This window comes from Podarcis melisellensis (genome assembly GCF_964234715.1).
Source record: "Podarcis melisellensis genome assembly, chromosome: 8".
NCBI classification, from domain to species: domain Eukaryota; kingdom Metazoa; phylum Chordata; class Lepidosauria; order Squamata; family Lacertidae; genus Podarcis; species Podarcis melisellensis.
Genome location: NC_138540.1, coordinates 3,325,835 through 3,346,303, shown reverse-complemented (window position 1 = coordinate 3,346,303; position 20,469 = coordinate 3,325,835). Strand labels below are relative to the sequence as shown.

Below are 20,469 nucleotides of genomic sequence, written 5' to 3'. Positions count from 1 at the left end.
TGGATAGAACTGGGAAGTAGAATTTTTCTTTTCTCTGTCCCTCATCCCCTGCCCCATTTGGTCCAGATCCTTGGTTTATGGGGGTTTCTGACAACTCCGCCTCCTTGGTTCTGAGATGCAGCACCACACCAGAACATGCACATTTGAAAGCAGGTGCAATTTGCATTTTGTATATGCTTGCTGGGTGGGGTGTTGCTGGAGCAGAGGTGAGAGAGAAAAATAATTTGGGGTGGGTGAGATCCTCAGTAAGGTATAAAGGCTCTCTTTGATTAATTCAAGAAAAAATGCCAAGCAGTACATTTTGAGAGCATTTATTTATAATAACTGTACCAAGGTTATCAGTACAGGCCTAACACTCACGTTTTTAATATTAAATAATTATATTATTAATAATATTTAGACACATGGGATTAGATTTACAAAGGTGCCCGGCAGATTTAGGACCCTCCATCACCTATGCCACAACTCGGCCCTACTCATTAAATTATCTCTTCACTGTAGGGTGGCTACTTATTATCACCAAGTAAAGGTCTGATCTTACAGTCCCCTTGCTGCGAGGTTCTTGCCCATGTATATTTGACTGGCAGCTGTCACTCCATTGACCAATCAGACCTTATGTCACCTTTCACAGTAATGGGTGGTTGACACCTGCTGAGAGCCACAGGGAGGCTAGGCACTCCCTGGGATCAGAGGGAACTGTTTATCTCAGCTGCAAACTGCCTTCAAGATCTTCCATTTCCCTGCCAGACAGCCTTTAACTGAAACTTCCTTCATGTTAGGGATGCGCCTTATTCTCTAGGCATAATTTGGGCAGAAAACCAGAAATTGTCACAGTGCCCAAGCATGGTGAATAGCCTCTTTTGATTTCATTTGGTATTTTCCTATCTATTTCACTGTGCATTTTACTGTTTAATTTGTAAGATACTGTATTCTGTAATTGAAAGATGGCATATAATTGTTAAAAACAAATAAATGTATTAAAACAACTATTTAGTGGTGGCCATATTGCATTTTTCATGTCACAATTTTCCCTCAAATTTTGGGGAAAGTCACACCTGCACAACCTGTTGTCAATTTTTCTTAGTTACAGTTTGATCCAGTTAAATGCTTATATAATCCTGTTATTTCGCCTCTATTGTTTTGTAATCCTGGAGACTGAGAGGCAGAAGCAAAAAGGTTATTGAAGGAAACACGATGGTTATTATTTCAGTATGTGCATTGCATTGTGCAGTTATGTGCAATGGGTTGTTCAGCTCTGACTGTAATTTGAATACCTTTCTACGTGTAGTTTCTTGCGGAGGGGCAGGCAGAATAGGGACCCTGTGCAGGGACTAGGAGACCCATCAGCAGGAATCCCAGAACAGACCAAGCTGCGAACTCTCCAAATGCCCCCTAGATGCAGCAGAAGGCTGTGCACATGCACTTTGCTTGCTACAGATGTGCAATATAAATAAGAAGAACTGGTGATGATGCATGGCTTTCCTGGCTGGGGCTGATAGGAGCTGGAGTCCAAAACATCTGGAAGGCACCAGGTTAGGAAAGGGCGGCTTAAAACATCCTGCACCTCCCTCTCGCCAGTTGACTCCTGGGGGTGACCTGCTGCTCAATTCCATGTCGCCTCAATGAATTTGCCAACCAAATAACACCATTCAGATGCTCAGAATGTCCATGGCTGGGAGGGATTATATCTCTTCCTCAGACCTATCCTTACAGACCCGCCAAGTGTCCCTAAACTGTCTCAGTTTTTTATTTAATCCTGGAATGTCCCACTTTTCCTCAGGACATCCCTATTTTCATCAGAGAAATGTTGGAGGGTATGTATTAAGATTTTTATTTCCTCTCTGCGATTGACCCTCATTAAGGTAATTCTTCTCCTTAATGTTTTTGGCTTATCGGCCTTTCTTTAGACCAGTGGTTTTCAAATAGTGCGCTGTGGCACCCTGGGGTGCCTTGAATGGTAGTCAGGGGTGCCGCAGGCAACACCAGCCTCTGTCCCTTTCTTTCTTTCCTTCCCTCCTTCCTTGGATGCCATCTCATGTTTCTGCTTCCCAAAGGACTGTTGCAGCAGCCCTGGCTACAAGCTCCCCAGGTGAAAGGTGCCTCTGGGGCTGGCCAGGGGGTGCTGGTTCCCAGGAGCTGAAGTGGCCTTGGAGTAAGCAAGCAAGTGGGTGAAAGAGCCCAGCCAGCCAGTCCACCAGCCCTTGCTGCTGGAAGTGGACAGACAAGAGGGGCGGCAGGCAGGCGGGCAGGGATGTACTGCACTGGCCTTTCTTGTGCAGCGCCACAAATCTAGCTCAATGGTGTAACATTGGAAAATGTTGATGACTTCTCCTACCTGGGCAGTTATCTTTCCACAAGGGTCAACATTGATGCCGAAATCCAGCATCGCCTGAGCTCTGCGAGTGCAGCTTTCTCCTGATTGAAGTGCAGTGTGTTTGAAAAGCAGGACAGTCGCAGGGAAACCAAAATGCTTGTTTACAATGCTATTATACTACCAACCTTACTGTATGCTTGTACAGGTAGACCACTTATAAACGCCATCTCTAAGTCCTCAAAAGATTCCATCAACGGTGTCTCCGAAAATTTTTACACATCACTTGGGAAGACAGGCAAACTAATACAGTAGCAGTGTACTGGAAGAAGCAGAGATCACCAGTGTTGAAGCAATGATTCTTCAACATCAACTTCGTTGGACTGGTCATGTTGTGCAGATGCCTGATTATCGTCTTCCAAAGCAACTACTCTATTCCAAACTTAAAAATGGAAAGTGTAATGCTGGTGGTCAACAAAAGAGGTTTAAAGACTGCCTCAAGGCAAATCTTTAAAAATGTAGTATAAACACCAACAATTGGGAAACCCTTGCCTGTGAGCGCTCCAATTAGGGAACAGCCTTTACTAAAGGTGTCATGGGCTTTGAAGATACTCAAAGTAAGGGGAAGTGCGTCCTATGGAGCGAATGCAGGCTGCGAGGTTATCCCAGAAGCCAGAACAGTGAGAGGGAGTGCTGCGCTCCCTCTCGCTGTTCTAGCTTCTGCCTTAGTGGTGCGAAGCCTCTGCAGGGCAGCAGGGAGCCTTCATGCCGCTGCCCTGTGGAGGCTACACGTGGCTATCCCTGGCTTTTGCAGGTGGGGGAAGGCACAGAGCACACAGTTCTGTCCCTTCCCCCACCTCCTAGAAAAGCCCCCAAGAGCCACGCTCCCTTTAAAGAGCGCACGGCTCTTGCGGGAGGTGGGGGGAAAGCCAGGAGGCTTGCTTTTGCTGAAGCCAGGAGGGCAAGAGGGATTGATGTGCACTGATTCCGCTTGCTCTCCTTGCTTCAGGGATAGCTCCACAAAACACATGAAACATGGACCTCCAGGCAGCCTTCATGAGCAACCTTCAAAATAGAAAGGATCTTCGGAGTATTTTTTAAAGCTCTCCTGAAGATGTCTCTGATGTTTCAGACGACATCTATTATCAGACCCAGCTAACATGACCAAAAGTCAGGGATGGTGGGATAAGAAGTTCACTACATCTGGAGAGCAGCAGATATGGAGAGGTTGGCCTATACTCACTGGCAGCGGCTCTGCAAGAGCTAAATCCAGATAATAGGGCAGCGGTTCAAAAAGTAAGAATTAGATAGATTTGTGAAATAAAAAAAAAAGGTTTATTGACAGGGCATCACATGGCACTCAGGCAGTCTTTATCACAGTATGATAAAGCGGGCAAACCTCATGCATATTTGTATGGATACAAAGTTTTCCAAGACTCTTTATTCAGGCCATTTCTCAAAGTTGCATCCAGCGTGTGGAAGGCCACCTGGTCACGATTAGACCCTATCAACACATGTTCTAAGGGAAAAAAACAACAACAGGAGGAGGAGATGACAGGGTACAGCACAGGGAGAGAAACAGAAACACCATGGAAATGGGGGTGGGAAGTCGGGGGGCTATTATGTATTGAAATGTATGTGTGAAATTTTGGAAAACTTAATAAAAAAAACTTCACAAAGGAAAAGAACAGGAGGAGGAAGAAGGAAATCTATTTATCCATTATAGCAGTGCCACTGTCAAAACGGGTCAGTGACTATAAGGAAAGCATGAGCAGTCTGAAGGGGTTCATCCCCCTGATGACAATGGACAGGGGAGGGGCTGGAAAGGCTTGGGCAAAAGTAACCTGGGAAGGTTTATGCTGAATGGGTTTTCCATCTCCCATGCAAACTAATATAGTGAGCGCAGGGGGACACTATCAGGAGAGGGCAAAACTGTCAGCTTCAGGTTCCCTTATTTTCTCGTTTTTCCAGTCTTAAATCCACTTCTCCACATTTCCACATCAGTTTGAGATTCTTAAAAAATAAGCCCACATGAAAATTCACCAGCATTTTAGTGCAAATTTATCCTAATATTCACATGCAATTTTATGTTATTATACACTAGTTTGAAAAGTAATATCCCCTAACATAATGCTTTTTGTGTTATTTTCACCAATGCACACATTTTTCTGCATGCTTTACTATGTGCGCTTTTGTATTTGGCTGAAGATCTGCATTGTAAAATCTGGAGAAGCATGAATTTCAAAGGACAACTGTTTTGGTTCATATATTTATTAAACAGTGTGAATTAGACAGCTCTGCCTTTAACTTCAAATTGAATCAAATTTCCCCCCTATCCTTACATACCACCTCTAGAAAATTCCCTCAGAGCAATCCTGAGTAGTTCAAGGCAATCAGGCAGTGATTAGCTTATAGGACATACATGAGGGTGGAGATGTTGTGGCTGTTTGGTGGAAGAAAGCTGCAATGGCCTACCCTCCTAGCTTTGCAGAGAGAAGGTTTTCCCCCTTTTGATAATGAAAACAAGAAATGTTAAATTTGGCCGAATCTTCAAAACATGTTGGATATAAATAATCTCAGGGGGGGGGGGGAGAGGTAGCACAGGTTTCAGCAAGTGCTGATGTCCTGAAGCTGCTGAGGGACCCTCCAAACCGATCAATGGAAGAGGCTGAGTGTGAGGAAAGCATCTCCTTCCCAAAAAAGACCACTGCCACAGAAACACAGCAACCCCAGTGTTACCATATTTTGTGGTCATTTTATTCCTCTATAGTGCCCTGGAACAACTCAACTTCAAAGGCATTGGGAGGAGGTGAACCAAGATGTTTCAGGAAACCAGCTCCCAGTACATATTTCTAATAGTAAAAGGGCCCCCAATGTAGGCATATGTGGTGAAAGGGAGCGCCATCGTTTTGCCCAGAGTCCCCTCAACCCTCGAAACCTAGAAGTGGAAAGGACCACCAGGGCCACCTACCCCAACCCCCTGCAACTCAGGAATCTTTCGGCCAACCTTGGCCTGGAACCCACAACCCAGAGATCAAATGTTTCCTGCTCCAATGACTGAGAGGAAGTCCAGTTTGGGAATGACTATCTGAGGCTTCAATGAGTTAATGGTTTGGGTGAAACTGACCTGACTGGATCAGACCAGTAAACCCAAGTATCCTACTGGCTTTCTCAGATTTGCTTTTCCTCTGTTCCCTCAGCACTCCTCATTTGGGGTTCTACTTTTGGTCATAACAGATGTGCTCCCCCCTTTAACAGTACTATATGCCTGAGCAAAGTCCTGCCATTCACCTTCTCTGGCCTCCTACTAAAGAAATAAAAACACATTGGGCATCTGACACAACTTGGTTCAGATTAAACCAGAATAACATTGGCAGTTTGTAGCCTTCAGGTTCTGGAGTTTCAGAGAAGGCACTGTCTCCATGAAAGGTGACTGTGTGAAAAGTCTTATGAAAGGTGGTTATTTGGCAATATCCAGATTGAAAGAGGCTAGACGTGCTCGTCTTTCCAGGGCTGGTGAATCCTGTTCACCCCTTGCAGAGAAATTATGGAGGCAAACCCTTCCCGGGAACCACTGCCAGTAAGAGCTCTAAGGAAACACGTCAGGCTATCCTTCTTTTGGGCCCCAACATCACACTGGCCTGTCCAAATTGTAGTGGCTGGAGCTGGGCCCCAAGGCTGGATTTTGAGGAGAACCATAGTTGAGGGGGGCCTGTGGCTGCTTTGCTCTGAGTCTCAAACCAGCCAGGCTTGAGTTGCAGGGGTCTCTGTACAAGAATTGTGAGGCACTCGGTCCATACGGTGAACTGGGAGGCCCAGGAGGGCTTGCCAGGCTGTTGAAGGTTTCCAGAGATGGAACGCCAGATGTGGAGGCTGCTGAAGCTGCTGGGAACACACCTTGGGGTGGAAAGGAATTGATGTTCACGGAGTTGAAGAGCTGGAACCCTTTGCTATGGATGGGGTTGGCATGCAGCCCCTTGGGAGCCCAAGTACTGTAGGCGTAGGTCGGGTAAAGGTCCTCATACGGGTTCCTTGTCAAGACGTTGAGCTGGGAGCTGAACGGCCCTTTACAGAGCTCTGTCTGCTGGTGACGCTCCTTTTTCCGCCACTTGGCTCTGCGATTCTTAAACCAAACCTTGAGGGAGAAAAAGGAAGAAAGAAGCAGAAAGGAAAATTCTACTCTCCAATGCAGTGGTCCGTAAAATTCAGTGGCTGAGTGAACTGATTAAGAATTTCCTTTTGTCCACATTTTTAATCAAACTGACTTAATTCGTTCCTCAAACAAATAAACTGGCCGATACAAAATTATTGTTCAGATTTAGTACTTCTCTAGATTTTGTGGTATTATTTGTGGCTCAAAAACATACAAAAATGCCTTATGAATGTGCATTTTAGGATAAAATACATTTACAAGTTTACATTGAGATAGTTTTTTATTGTGCATATGGAATTGTAGAAAACCACATTGATATGTTTTATGAAACTGCAGTATACAATGGTACCTTGGTTCTCAAATGCCTCAACAACTTGGAACCCAACTTGGAACTCAAACAACTTGGAACCCAAACACTGCAAACCCTGAAGTAAGTGTTCTGGTTTACAAACTTTTTTCAGAAGCCAAACATGCTCCATTTTGAGTGTTACACTTCTGATTTGAGTGCCACACTTCTGTTTTGAATGTTACGCTGAGGTCTGTCTGTTTTTGCTATTTATTTTGTGTTTGTGTTTTCGCGGCTTTTTTGTTTTGTTTTTGTAACTCTGTGGAACCCAGTTCAGCTACTGATCAATTGACTGATTGTGTGACTGCAGTACATTGTTTATTGCTTTCATTTTATGGATCAATGGCCTCGTTAGATAGTAAGATTCATGTTAAATGGCTGTTTTAGGGGTTGTTTTTAAAAGTCTGGAAGAGATTAATCCATTTTGCATTACTTTCTATGGGAAAAGCACACCTTGGTTTTAGAACTTTTTGGAATGGACTTCCAGAACGGATCAAGTTTGAGAATCAAGGTACCACTGTACAAGTATTTATATATATATATATATATATATATATTTATTCATTTATACCCTACCTTTTTTCTGATAGGACTCAAGGCTTAGTCATTTAGGGATTTAAACACTAATGTGAACACCATAAACTGGGCCTGAAAATGAACTGGCAACTAATGCAGCTGTTTTTAAAGAGGAATCTGTGAGCTCTAAATGGAACCTCAGCATTTTGGACTGATTGAAGTTTCTGAGTCATCTTCAATAATCCAGTCTGGACGTTACCAGAGCATGGAATACTGTGGCCGAGACATTTCTATCCAATAGGCATCATAGTTGGTAGATCAGGCAGAGCTGGAATAAGGCACTCCTAGCCACTGAAGCCATCTGAACCTCCAGGGACAGAGTTGAACCCAGGAGCACAGTGCACAGACCTGCTCATTGCAAGAGTGCGCAACTCCATCTCCCAGGTGTGAGAACTTGGGACACACAACACCTTTCTCTTCAGAATTCAGCTTCAGTTTATGGGCCCACATTCATTCCATCACTGCCTCTCCCAATTCAGATGGGACAGAGAGATAGAGCTGGATGTCATCCATTTATCTGACATCTCACTCCAAATCTCCTGATAGTTCCCAGCTGCTTCATATAGATGTTGAATAGCAGGTAAAGAAATATGGAACCCTGCGGGACACTACAGGTCAGTTCCCTTGGTGCTGAACAGCGGCTTCCCATAGCTATTTGCTGGAAATGGCCCTGGAGGTAGAAGTGGAACCACTGAAGCAGTGTGCTCCATGGGGGATACCATGGTCAGCAGTATCAAAAGCCGCTGGTGGGCCAAGGAGAATGAGCAGGGTCACACTGCCTTTGTCTCTCTCTCGACAAATGCCATCAACCAGGGTAGCCAAGGCAGTTTCAGTGACCTGGCAAGTGCTGAAGCCACTGGAATGGATCCAAGTAATCTGTTTCCTCCAAGCATGCCTGAGGTTGGACCACCATTTAAATATCATGCCTACAGGATAGCATGAATTATTATTCTCTAATGCTGTAGCTTTTTATGGGAGACAATATTCACACCACACATTCTGAGTGACTAAAAGCTGCCTACACCAGCAGAAGCGCCACAGCTGCCAACTTGGTGCTCCCATTAGTGCAACTGCATTGCCCTCACCTCACTCCTGCCCTGCCCCAGCAATTTCTAGAGGCCCCTCCGGTCAGGCGCTTGTTTGTTTTTTGCAGACATATTCTGCAGCATGTCGCTGATGCAATAATTGTGCATTAGCATTTCACTTATTGTAAGAGAGACAATATTTCATGTCCCCCCAAATTTTCAGTTTTTAAATTGGAAAAATGAGAGACAAGGCTTGGGGGGGAATGGGGTGTTGCTTTTTTCTGACCCCCCACCCCAGCCTTTGCATCTCTAATTACGCTTGCTGCCTGTCTCAACACAGCTCTCCGCTCACCCTAATCCTGGGCTCCGTCAGATTGGTCCAGCCTGCAATCTCCTCCCTGGTGGTCATGTCTGGGTAGCGATTCCGTTGAAACGTGGCCTCCAGCTCCTGGAGTTGCTGGCTGGTGAAATGAGTTCTCTGCCTACGTGGCTTCTTCTTCCCCACGTTGGCCTCCTCCTCACCGCTGGAATCTGAAGATTTGCACTGAGAAACCTCACCATTCTCTCCTGTAAAGAACCAGGAACATGGGAGATGTCAGCATGTACAGTGGGCATCAAGCTCACTACCTGCCTTCTGTATTGATTTTATGGTATTTCATGCTTTTTGCATTCACAGATTTTATTGTACATCACCCTGATTTCATTTATTATATTCCTTTGCCACTTTTCACTCACACAGCTCACATGACAGTAACAGAACGACATAATTACAACACAAATCATATTGACAAATCATCAGTAAAACAACCATCTTCTCTAGAACACTCTTAACAAAACAACAACAAAAATAAGCTAAGCAGCACAACTTTCTGCATTGAAAAAAGTAAACGAACTGAAGAGCACTGGACAGCTGGGAAAACAATGACCAGTAAAGGGATTTCTAACTGAATAACCTAGATTGAGCATTTGACTATTATTAAGAAATATTGTATACACAACTGACAAATGATGTCCTTTTATCTATTTCTTTCTCTTTTTTCTTTCCTTACTTTTCTCTCAGATGAAGGGGAAGGGCAGTTTAGACCCTGTGTGAGAGGCAGGTCATGGGAGATCTCCCGGGGTGGGAGGCTGTGGGAAGAGAAGGATGAGCCCAGGTGAGAGTGGGGAAGGCACACTTTCCTCTGTAGGGGATAAAAGCTAAGTTATAGCGATGAGGGAGGATCTTGTAGTTTTTTCTTCAGTTTCTTCTTTCTTTAGTTTCTTTCTTCTCTTTATTTGCTTCTTTTATTGTGAAAACTTCAAAAAACAAAAACAAGAAACTCCCCCCCCCCCCAACAATAAAAAACAAAGCACTGTTGAATACATCTATTTAGTTTAAGAGGCAGTCTAAAGTACTTTTCTAAATAAATAATTGCTATGTTCTCTAGGGGAAAGATCTGTAGAGGTACCTACAATGAGGCTAATTTTGCTTACTTCAAACATTACAAACAATTTTTTATTACTCAACTGGATAACTTGGAGTAACTATCCACCCAGGAACCTTTATCACAGCTGTGGCATTGACTTTCTGCACTATAAAAATTATAGTTCGACACAATACTTTACAATGCTGCACTGCTCCCACCCCCGAATTGTACGCTGAACACACCCACAGGCAAAACCAGTGCTTTTTTTAAAAAAGGAAAAAAAGTTGCTGGTACTCACCATAAAGTTGCTACAATGCCACACTTTTAACATTTGGTGAAAAAGAGGTGACAGTACTTATTGTGCATCCTTGAGTACCCCCAGAAAAATAGCACTAAACAAAACCCTCCTATAAAGCTTATTGAGAAGGAAATCCCTTTTATTTATTTTTTATTTTTATGCTATATGCTTACGTTTTATCAAAAAGGTTCACAATACATCAATTCCATAGATAAGGGAAGGAAAGAGAAATTTTAACACAATACAGTACAAAATAAATTTGCAATTCAGATAAAGCAGCAGCAAGTTGCCCAACATTAGATTCCTCCTCCTTTAAAAAGCGTAAAACCTATTTACAGATCCCCTTAAGACACTGTCGCTATTTTACATCCTTACATTTTAAAATATTCCTTTATTCCTAGTGCTTTATAGTAACACAAGTAGGAGGTTCTCATTTGTAAACATTTTCAATCCCAGGACTTATGCCTTATGTTAGGATTTAAAAACAGAGTATATAAAACCTTAGAAGGGTAATGATAAAATATTCAAGATTCAGGAAAGTTGTGAAAGTTAATTTCACCTGAAGGAAAAATTTGTCCTTACGCAGGACTTCACATTAGCTACTGAAACAGCTAACCCAAGTTAGCTGCACATTGGTGCATTTCAGCTGGGCTTGTGTGCTGAATCCTGTATAGCAGGTTCCAGTGAAATAAAGAAGTTTTTTTGGTGTACTGTAGTGCTGCCCCCATAAAAGTGGCGATTTCCCCCATAATTCCACAACAAATAATGTTAAACAGACATTAGTGGCAAGGCAGAAAACTTGTAATTATCAGTGTAATTATCACGTGACTGTTTAACCATGAATTGTAGGCAGAATACTGTCAGTCAAGGCTCCTGAAGTTGGAACCCCCCCCCCCAATCTAAAAGACACAGGAATAAAGTCTCTTTCACACGAACTTCAACCATTTTTGGTCCAGACTCTGTTGGCGAAGCTCTCAAATCCTTCATGTTCAACTTGACGAATTCTCTTGTTCATTTCAAAACAGTTCCAGGCAGGTTACTAAGCAAGCCAACGTTTCCGAGCAGCATTCTGCAGACAGATTGTGGAAACCGATTCCGGGATCCGTCCTCCTGTCGAGGCTCCTTCCAGTCTTCCCAACTCTGCCAGGTCCTGAGGCTCATGAAGCTCCCTGGTATCCGAAGAAGTCTGCAAGCACACGAAAGCTCATACCAACCACGAACTGAGCTGATCTCTAAGGTGCTACTCGAAGGAATTTCTCCCTTTTGTTTCGACTAGGCAGACCAAGGCGGCTACGTACCTGTGACTAGAAGGCAGAGCGGCAATTTAAAACGACAAAGGCTGCTGGACTGGGGGGAAGGGTGCAAAGCGCGGGCGAGGCGTCGCCGCCTCTCAGTCCCGCTTGGCCGCGCGCCCCTGCCGCGCGCCCTCGTTCCAGGCCGCGTAGACGAAGAGCGCCAGCACGGTGTGCACGGCCAGCACGGCCAGCACGGCGCTGTAGAAGTAGCCGTCCCGGGTGGACATGCCCAGGAGCCCCTCGAAGAGGTAGGCCTTGGAGAAGAAGTAGAGCCCGATGGGCAGCAGGATCATCAGCGAGGTGAAGAAGAGCAGCGTCTTGAGGGTCGAGGCCAAGTTGGCCTCGAAGCGGGGCTCGGGCCGGGCGGCCTTGGCGTCCATGGCGGAGAAGGGAAGCGGAGGAGCTGCGCGCGCCGAGAGCGGCCACGTCAGCTGACGCCCGGCCTCCCCTGCGGGTCACGTGACCAAGGAACGGCCCTTCTAGCAAGCGCTCCCTCGCTGCTTCCAGGTCCCGTGTCGCTGAGGGCGGGGGAAACCAGGAATGGATTCCCCTTTGGGGAATCAGTTACTGCTCCCTTTTCATTACTGGTTACCTTGATGGATTTCCCCTTTTATTTATTTTGTAGGAAAATAAGCTCTTTCACATACAAAGGAGAAAGAGTGAGTGTTCACTTTCCTCTGAGTGATTAAGGACAATTAACCATATTGACTTGAATCTAATGCTCATCTTTTTTTGGCCAAATTACATGGTGAAAATTCAGGTGTGCATTTGATTCAATGGCACATTCACATTCGCCAGCAAATGCTTTTTTTTTGGTTTCAAGGTTCTGAAAACAGGTGCGTGTTAGATTCGATACAAAATTTAAAAAATTCCTTCCAGTAGCTCCTTAGAGACCAACTAAGTTTGTTATTGGTATGAGCTTTCATGTGCATGCGCACTTCTTCAGATACCTGTTAGATTCAGATATCAGTTAGATTTGATGGCGCATTAGACTCGAGTAAATACGGTTTTCACTAATCCACCAGCCACACTGAAAGGGAAGTTATGCAGTGGGCTGAACCTGCAAACAGACCCTTAAAACTAGCAACAGCCTGCCTGGTGTAGCCATAACATACACCTATCATTCCAGAGAAAGGGCCAGAGCAGAAGCAACCTTAATAATCTCATTCACACTCTTTGGGCCAACTGACACATTTCTTCTTATAACCAGCTTCAAGGATGTGTCACTGATCTGAATAACCAGTAACACATGGGCCATAGGTGACCACAGACTGCAGTTTTGTCCAAAACTGTCTGAAAGTGCAGGTTTTTACAAGGGGATACAAACACAGTGCTTACAACAATCTGAAATCCATAACTAGGTCCGATTTATTTTTGGATTACTAATTAAAATGCCTCATTGTTCAAATCTTCAATGGATGTTTGTTGAAAATACATGAAATGAACTTTTCCCATGACTTTAAAGTTGATTAAAGTATTTGATCAATGTGCATTTGTGTAACAGTGTAAGTAGGTTGTGCTTTCCTTATACCTCTTTCATGAAACACGTGTTTTAAAATGTCAAGGCTTGCAAAGAAAAAAAAGGAAAAAAAAGTAAGATACAAATTTTGAATCAAGTATCCATTTAGTAAGTATGATTATATTGGGGGGGGGGAGAGATGTTCTTTCATTAAAGAATTTCTGGGGCCTATTGAGCCATTCTAAAAAAAAAAATCCCGTAAATAAAATAAAACGTTATTATTTCAGGAGGGTTTCGCATTTCATGCAGCACAGGAGGCAGTGATGACCACCAAGCATGAATGGCTTTAAAAGAGGCATAGACAAGTCAGTGGAGGAGGAGAAGGCTATCAATGGCCACCAGCCACAGTGTTCTCTGAATGTCACTTGCTGGGAGGGCCAGGTGTGCCAATAGCGCACAGGATGCTGTACTAGGTGAGCCATTGGCCTGATCCAGCAGACGCTCTTTTCAAGTTCTTATTTACCTGCCTGCTGTTAGGAATATAGGAAGCTTTCTTTTACCTTTTGGCCGGCTCATATAGCTCCTATAACTGAAGTGAGCAGAAGGTAGATCTGGGTAATTTGATACCCCAAAGTTAACAATAACAAGTAAAATAGCAAGTTTTTTTAAAAAATGTTTCTCTGTCATTTTGTTTCCTGTAAAAGAAGAATATTAATGGGTTGCCTTAGCTTAGACCAAATCTTTGTGCAGCTGTGCTGGACAGTTTTGTGTTCAAATCTGTAGAAACTCAGCTCTAGATTTGTACTCCCCATTTCATTTTTATTTGTTTATTAAATTTGTACACTGTCCTTCATCCATAGACCTGAGAGCAGTTCACAACATAAAAATACAAGATAAGAAACACAAAATACCAAATAAGAGCAAGAACAGAACAGAACCAGTAACCCTTCCTTGAGCACACCATAACCCCTAGCCCAAGGCCAGGTTGAAGAAGGATGTTTTCGCCTTGCGCCTGAAGGTGTACAGTGGAGATGTCAGCCTGAACCTCCCAGTCCAAGTATCAAAGTCAAGTGGACTAGCAGCTGAATCTTGCTTCAGCCCTGGTGACAGGACAGCATTTCCCACCACAGCAGACCAGTCCGCCTGGCACATGCCGCTCTGTCTGCCAACGCCTCCGCTCCACGCCCTGCTCTGCATCCTAACAGGGACCTAACAGAAGAGCTGGCCCTGTTGGTGGACACAAGGGAGATCCTATAGGCCTGAGGTCTGCCTGCACCTGGCCTGTGAAGTGACTCTCCGGGGTTCTCTTTCACCTCCTTGGTGGTCCTGGTGTTCTGTTCCTATGAGCTTCAGCCCTTCCCAAAGGCAAACCACTGAGTCCATCTAGCAGAGCATTGTCTATAATAGCTGAAAGAAGGTCTACTGGATTTTGAGGAGACCCTGCCTGGAGAAAATGGTGCAGACTGAAACGGAGGCGTTTTCTGTACAAGGCATGGGTCTTATCCAGGGGTCAGCAACCCTTTTCAGCCATGGGCCGGTCCACTGTCCCTCAGACCATGTCGTGGGCCAGGCTATATATTTTTTGGGGGGAGGGGAATGAACGAGTTCCTATGCCCCACAAATAACCCAGAGATGCCTTTTGAATAAAAGCACACATTCTACTCATGTAAAACCATGCTGATTCCCAGACCATCTGCGGGCCAGATTGAGAAGGCAATTGTGGAGCACGGGCCTTGGGTTGCCTACCCCTGGTCTTGTCCCTGGGCCTCTGTTAGGTGTGCCCTCTTACACAGGCTCTTACACATTTGTGTGGGGCTGGCTGTGATGGGAAGCAGCAGCCACCAGCTCCTCCTCAAACAATATTTAAAAGGTAAAGATACCCCTGACCGTTAGGTCCAGTCTGGAGTCGTGCGCTCATCTTGCTCTATAGACCGAGGGAGCCGATGTTTGTCCGCAGACAGTTTTTCCAGGTCATGTGGCCAGCATGACTAAGCAGCTTCTGGCAAACCAGAGCAGCACACGGAAACGCCGTTTACCTTCCCGCCGGAGCGGTACCTATTTATCTACTTGCACTTGTTGTGCTTTCCAACTGCTAGGTGAGCAACAGGAACTCACCCCGTCGCAGGGATTTGAACTGCGGGGATTTGAACTGCCGGCCTTCCAATCAGCAAGCCCAAGTGGCACAGTGGTTTAACCCACAGCGCCCCCTGCATCCAATATTTACCTCTCTCTAAATTACATTGTCAGGAACAGCCCAAAGATGTAGCAAAGATTCTTTCTTTTTACATCAAAGCACTGTATACAGCTGCTTGGTTTTTTATACCTGCAAGTGAAGCAGCAGCAGCAGCACAGGGGAGAGAGGGTGTCCTGCTTCCACATCTAAAATAATCACTCTCAATAGCTTTCAGCCTTGTAAAGCGGAGCGGATGGGGGGAGGATACAGATATTATACAGGTATCTGACCATTTGTACATATGCTGCTTAGGAAGGGATTATTTGGGGAAATGATGTGGTTAAAACTCTGGGCTGGCTCTCACATTAGGCAGAGTGAGGCAGCCGCTTCATGTGGTGGATGTGAGGGGTGGGAAGAGTGGCAACAAAGTGCTTGATGGCAGAATTTTTGTGTGCCACACAGGCTCCCCTGTACCCCCTAAGCTCGCCAAATGTCCTCAGGTTTTGTGAAGGAAACGATCCTAAAACAAGGTTCAGCTGTTGCTAGTCTGATCAGCTTCACTATATGGAAGCAGGAGAGGCCTGTGCTGCTCCAGTCCGAATTTGATCCCTCTCTTCGGTGTGGCTGGGGAGGTTGGTCCTGAGGCAGAAAAGCCAAGTGTCTCCCTTCCCATCACCTCCACCACCTTGCCCATTGGTAGAAATATTATTGCACTTCAAGAAAAAAAGGTTGACACCATTTCTGACCCTTTCATGGCATTTCAAATCTGCCCCTGTGTGCCAGCTGCCCTGGCAGTGTCAAGCTTGGCTGACAAGCACCTACAATTGCTCATTCTGTCCAAGACGCTGGAAGTGTTTATGAGCATAACAGGAAATAATGATAAACAGGAGTTTAATAACTTTCTCCTTTAACCTAAGCTAATCCTGGGTACTTGCATAGACTGAATTGCAGGGTCAGGTGTTACACTGCAAAGCAGGCGCGATTAACCCAGGACAGGCTGTCCCGAGACAATTTGTTTGTCAGTCACCTCTGGACGTTGATGTTCTCAGCTAGAGTTAACTGGCCAGTTTCAGTCTAAAGGACAGGCTAATATACTAAGATTTTCACTGGCTCCTGTCCACTTCCTGCCTCTGTGAGGTGAGTGGCTACTCAGGAGAAGAGATCGGCAAATCTGACAGTTTCAGTTTCTCTCAAATTGAGTTCTTTACATTACCATATTGGTTTGCAGGGTTGTCTTTAAAAAAACAAAACACTCATGAAAATTAATCAGCATTTTTGAATTTCTACTGCACAGATTTTTGCACACAGTCTTGCCTAGTAGACACATTTTTGCAAATGAATTTTCCCAGTTATACTGCACTTTTCAGTAATTTTCACTAATGTATGCATTTTTATGCACAGTTCACCTGAGTATATACATTTTTGCACATATTACTCGGCTGGAGAATTGCATTTCAAAATTAAGAGAAGTGTGAATTTTTTAAGGAATGGTTGTGTTTCAGTTCAGGGATTGTTTCAGAAAGTGAGAATTAGGCGCTGAATCGAATTGCTCCCAATCCTTATTAGGGAGAGGGCCTTTCTCATCAGTGACACTCCAGGTACACTGGAGAGGCTCACCTGGCACCTTCAGTGCCAGCTGAAGGCCTCTTTGTTCTCCCAAGATTTTAAAATCTGAATTTCTATCACACTGATTGTATATTTTAAAAGTGCTGCAATTGTTCTTATAATTCCTTTCATATTGAAATTTATAGTTTTATCTTTGTGAGCCACTCATATAATTATGTTATTGGTCAGCCTCTATAAATTCCTTAATAATTATTGTAATTGAAAGTACACTATATCTTTTTCAAAATCCCTGACTAACACAGCTCTCTAAGATACCTGCTCTGACTGAGCAGAACAAAGCCCTATCTTGTATGTCAATCTGGGTAATTTCTGAGAAGCTTGCAAGGAGGGCATGAAGACAACACCTATCCCCTCTTACTTATCTCAACACTTGGGATCCAGAGATACAGTGCTTCTGAACAGGGAGGTTCCATTTAGCTATCATGTTTAATAGCTTTCTTGTGAAAAAGTATATCCTGAATCTGTTGCCTGCCTGTCAACTTCAGTGGGTGACCCCATGCTCTGGAAGGAGAAAGGGACAGACCTTTAATTCCAGTCTGCCTTTTCACAGGAGGCATCATTTTTAAAAGCCTCTTCCATTGGCACAAGGGGGGGGGGCATGTGCAAGGCCTCTGTGAGCCAAGAGCACCTGTGTTTTGGATGCTGTCAACATTTAAATTGTAAGTTGTTTGGGGCAAGGGCTTGACATTCTTGCTAATATTACTTTGCCTCCCACCACATGCAGTACTGGAGTACAGAAGAATATAAACTGTCTGAATTAGGTCAAATCTCTGCAGGGCATACTTGCCCTTTCTACTTCCAATTACTCTTGCATGGCTTGAAGTTGAAGCAAATGAAGGATTAGAAAATATCTCAGATCAAGAGAGTATAAACAGAAAAACAATTATCTATTAATACTACTCCAGAAAGCATGCAGATCTGAAGAAAGATGGTCACACCAGCAACTGGGCCCAAATATAGATCAGATCTTAAGGATCTGTGGTGTTCCCGCTGCCCATTTCAAAATATTGTCCTGATTTGCTGTTCTTCCCTCACTTAACTCTGCTTCTTTCAATCCCATATATTTTCAGGATTTATTCTTGGCCTCCCATTCTTGAATCCCAGATTACTTAATCCATAAAAGCTCCGGCTCCCTGGTTCTTTAGTTGCAGTTGCTAACACAGTCTGGAATCTCTGTTCTAGACTCTAACCATGCATTGAGAAAGTGGAAACTAATTCCTCCCTTTCTGCTCTGATTATGTGAGCAGGAGTTTGGATGAGGCTGGAAACAAATGTTACTTTTCTCAAGAGAACTGAAAGAAGGATTACCATTGCTATATGCATGTACACACTCACCCAGGTTTCACCACCGGCACCCAGGCTTTGCAGGGTTCCAGGTGGTATAAGAAACCTGCAGGATAGGTTGTGCAACCAAAAGTGACAGTGGAACGAAATAAGTAGGTGTGCACAGTATGGATACCTCTTTCTCATTCTTTTTTCAGTTCCCTTTACTTGCCTCCAGCCTGCTGCAAATTTATGATGTTGCTCATCTGTGCTAACGAAAGGATTACTTTCAGAGGCACCACCACTCCCCGAACCAATGGCTTGGGAGCCCCCAAGAATGCAGGTCTCTTTGATTCCATGCCTTACCTCCACTCTCTGTGCTGGGTGTCCCAGCCAGAGCTCTCGGTGGTATCCCATCGGTGGTCCCATCTGCAGCTTGCAGCAATGTTGACATACTCCCAAAGGTGCAAAGACAGGTCCCTCTGTTCAAGCCCCACTGCTTGGAAGCAGAACCACGATGCCTCCTACTCCACAAAATCTCCCTGGCTGGCAGAGCCTGATGCGTCTGTTCTGCTGTGCTGATGGGAGATGAGCATGGAAGAGGCCGTCCAGGCTACGGAATCCCTTCCCACTGGCTCTTTGAAATCAAAATCCTTGCTGGTTGTGAACCTCTTTCCAGGGATCTCCTTCATGGAGCCCCATTAGCCATATTCTAAAGGCTTAGCCTTCCTCCACCAGGACTGTCTTAAGGTCTGACTCTTCCCTCCACCAAAGAGGTTTGCAACTTCTTAGGGACTATTTTGCTCCCAGGGCGCTGCTGTTTTTCAACCCACCTCCCCTCTCTCACATGTTTATTTCTCTTTCCCAGGGCTGGCGTGTTCTTTAGCGCGGCAGGAAGGTGTGTGTGTGTGTGTGTGTGTGTGTGTGTCAAATATCAGGGACAGCTGAGTGCAATCTAACCAGGTGCCAATCAGGCATGGTCTCCACAGCGGGCTGGGGAAGCTGGATGTGGGGATGGATGAGAAGATGGCAGCTGGGGAGGCCAGTGTTTTGTTCAGCTTGTGCTCATTGGAGGAGGAGACGCTGAATGTGCACCATTTCGGCACCAGTTGTCTCTCTGTTTACATTTCCCATTTGGAGTTTCATTCATCCTTGTGGCTTGCCTCTGACACCACTTAATGGGAGAACAGAAGAACTGTCCTGTGAGAGGAGATCAAAGGTCCATCGAGCCCAGGATTGTGTTTCCAACAGTGAGCAGTCAGCTGGCTCAGAATATAGGGATGGGGGAAAGACATTCAGTTTGGTTCACATTTTTAATGCAAACTGACCTAGTTTAAGGATGGGAGAGAAATTCCGCTCAGTTCGTGTTGAAAGGCACTTTTTCAAAATGCTATGCAAACTGAAATGCAGCTATTCTTCAAAATTCTCACTGGTATAATTTCTGCAATGAAGAAATTCTCCAAGGGAAAAAAATGTGTGCAAAAATTAGGGGAAAGTGTACATAAGAATGCATGTATCAGTGAAAACATATAAAACTGCATTATATTATGAGATGCGGGTGGCGCTGTGATCTAAGCCACTGAGCTTCTTGGGCTTGCCGACCAGAAGGCCGGTGGTTCAAATCCATGCAACAGGGTGAGCTCCTGTTGCTCTGTCCCAGCTTCTGCCAACCTACCAGTTTGAAAGCACACCAGTACAAGTAGATAAATAGGTAAACAGTGTTTCCGGGCACTCTGGCTTCCATCACGGCTTCCGCCAGAAGTGGTTTAGTCATGCTGGCCACATGACCCAGAAAGCTGTCTGTGGACAAATGCTGGCTCCCTTGGCCTGAAAAGCAAGATGAGCACTGCACCCCATAGTCACCTTTGATTGGACTTAACCATCCAGGGGCCCTTTACGTTTTTTACCTTTATATTACAAGAAATATATTGCAAAAATGTGTATAATAAGCAACATTGCAAGAAAGGTATGAATTTGGATAAATGTGCAGTAACATGCTATCAAATGTTCAAGAGGACCTAAAAAGGAAATTTTGAAATGAAGTTCCATGGTTTCCCTCTCATTTGTCCTCAGACTTTGATACACAGAGATATAGTATCTCTAGACACAGGAATTCCATTCAACTACTGTATTGTCACAAAAAAATGGTGCAACTGGACTGTTTCTGTTCACTACATTCCATTCCCCATCTCTATTTCCCCCCTTCCCATCTCCTGAATATTAGTTAGATTTCGGTGCTCACTGAGTGTGCTCAGTCTTCATTGGCCTATTTTGGAATTGCCCCTCCTGCATTTCTTTTTATTCTTTTTTGGGGGGCATTTGGAGGGTGAGTGAAGCTCACATAAAAGTGAAGCTACATAAAATCTTTGATTTCGTCATTGATGCTTATAGGCAGCTCCCACTTCTGTCGCAGAAGGCCCTTTAAAATAGCTTCTGTGAACTGGGAAGTTACCTAGCCAGACAATGATACTGTTTTTTCTACTTTTAAATATAGCTATGTGTCTCCTACCCCAACCCCCCAGCTCTTTCCATTCATTC

General features: G+C 44.6%; 1 protein-coding gene and 1 pseudogene across 2 annotated transcripts; both read right to left on the bottom strand.

Moving 5' to 3' along the window:
* Nucleotides 1-4,566: 4,566 nt before the first annotated feature.
* Nucleotides 4,567-18,762, bottom strand: LOC309375558 (pituitary homeobox 3-like). The gene is made up of 3 exons (XM_081921387.1): nucleotides 18,298-18,762; nucleotides 8,764-8,978; nucleotides 4,567-6,446 (listed from the first exon to the last, which is right to left on the bottom strand). Exons 1-3 carry the CDS (start codon nucleotides 18,383-18,385, stop codon nucleotides 5,943-5,945), a joined length of 807 nt encoding a protein of 268 aa, XP_081777513.1. The 5' UTR covers nucleotides 18,386-18,762; the 3' UTR covers nucleotides 4,567-5,942.
* On the bottom strand, nucleotides 10,234-11,811 carry LOC309375575 (vacuolar ATPase assembly integral membrane protein VMA21 pseudogene; annotated as a pseudogene). The gene has a single exon. The product of its transcript is annotated as a vacuolar ATPase assembly integral membrane protein VMA21 pseudogene (transcript).
* Nucleotides 18,763-20,469: the final 1,707 nt, after the last annotated feature.

Coding starts and splice junctions, on each gene's coding strand:
- LOC309375558 (XM_081921387.1), bottom strand. CDS start 18,385: ATGTCAACATTGCTGCAAGCTGCAGATGGGACCACCGATGGGATACCA. Junction 8,979..18,297: donor ACCCAGCACAGAGAGTGGAG/GTAAGGCATGGA, acceptor GGTTCTTTACAG/GAGAGAATGGTGAGGTTTCT. Junction 6,447..8,763: donor TGACGGAGCCCAGGATTAGG/GTGAGCGGAGAG, acceptor TTCTCCCTCAAG/GTTTGGTTTAAGAATCGCAG.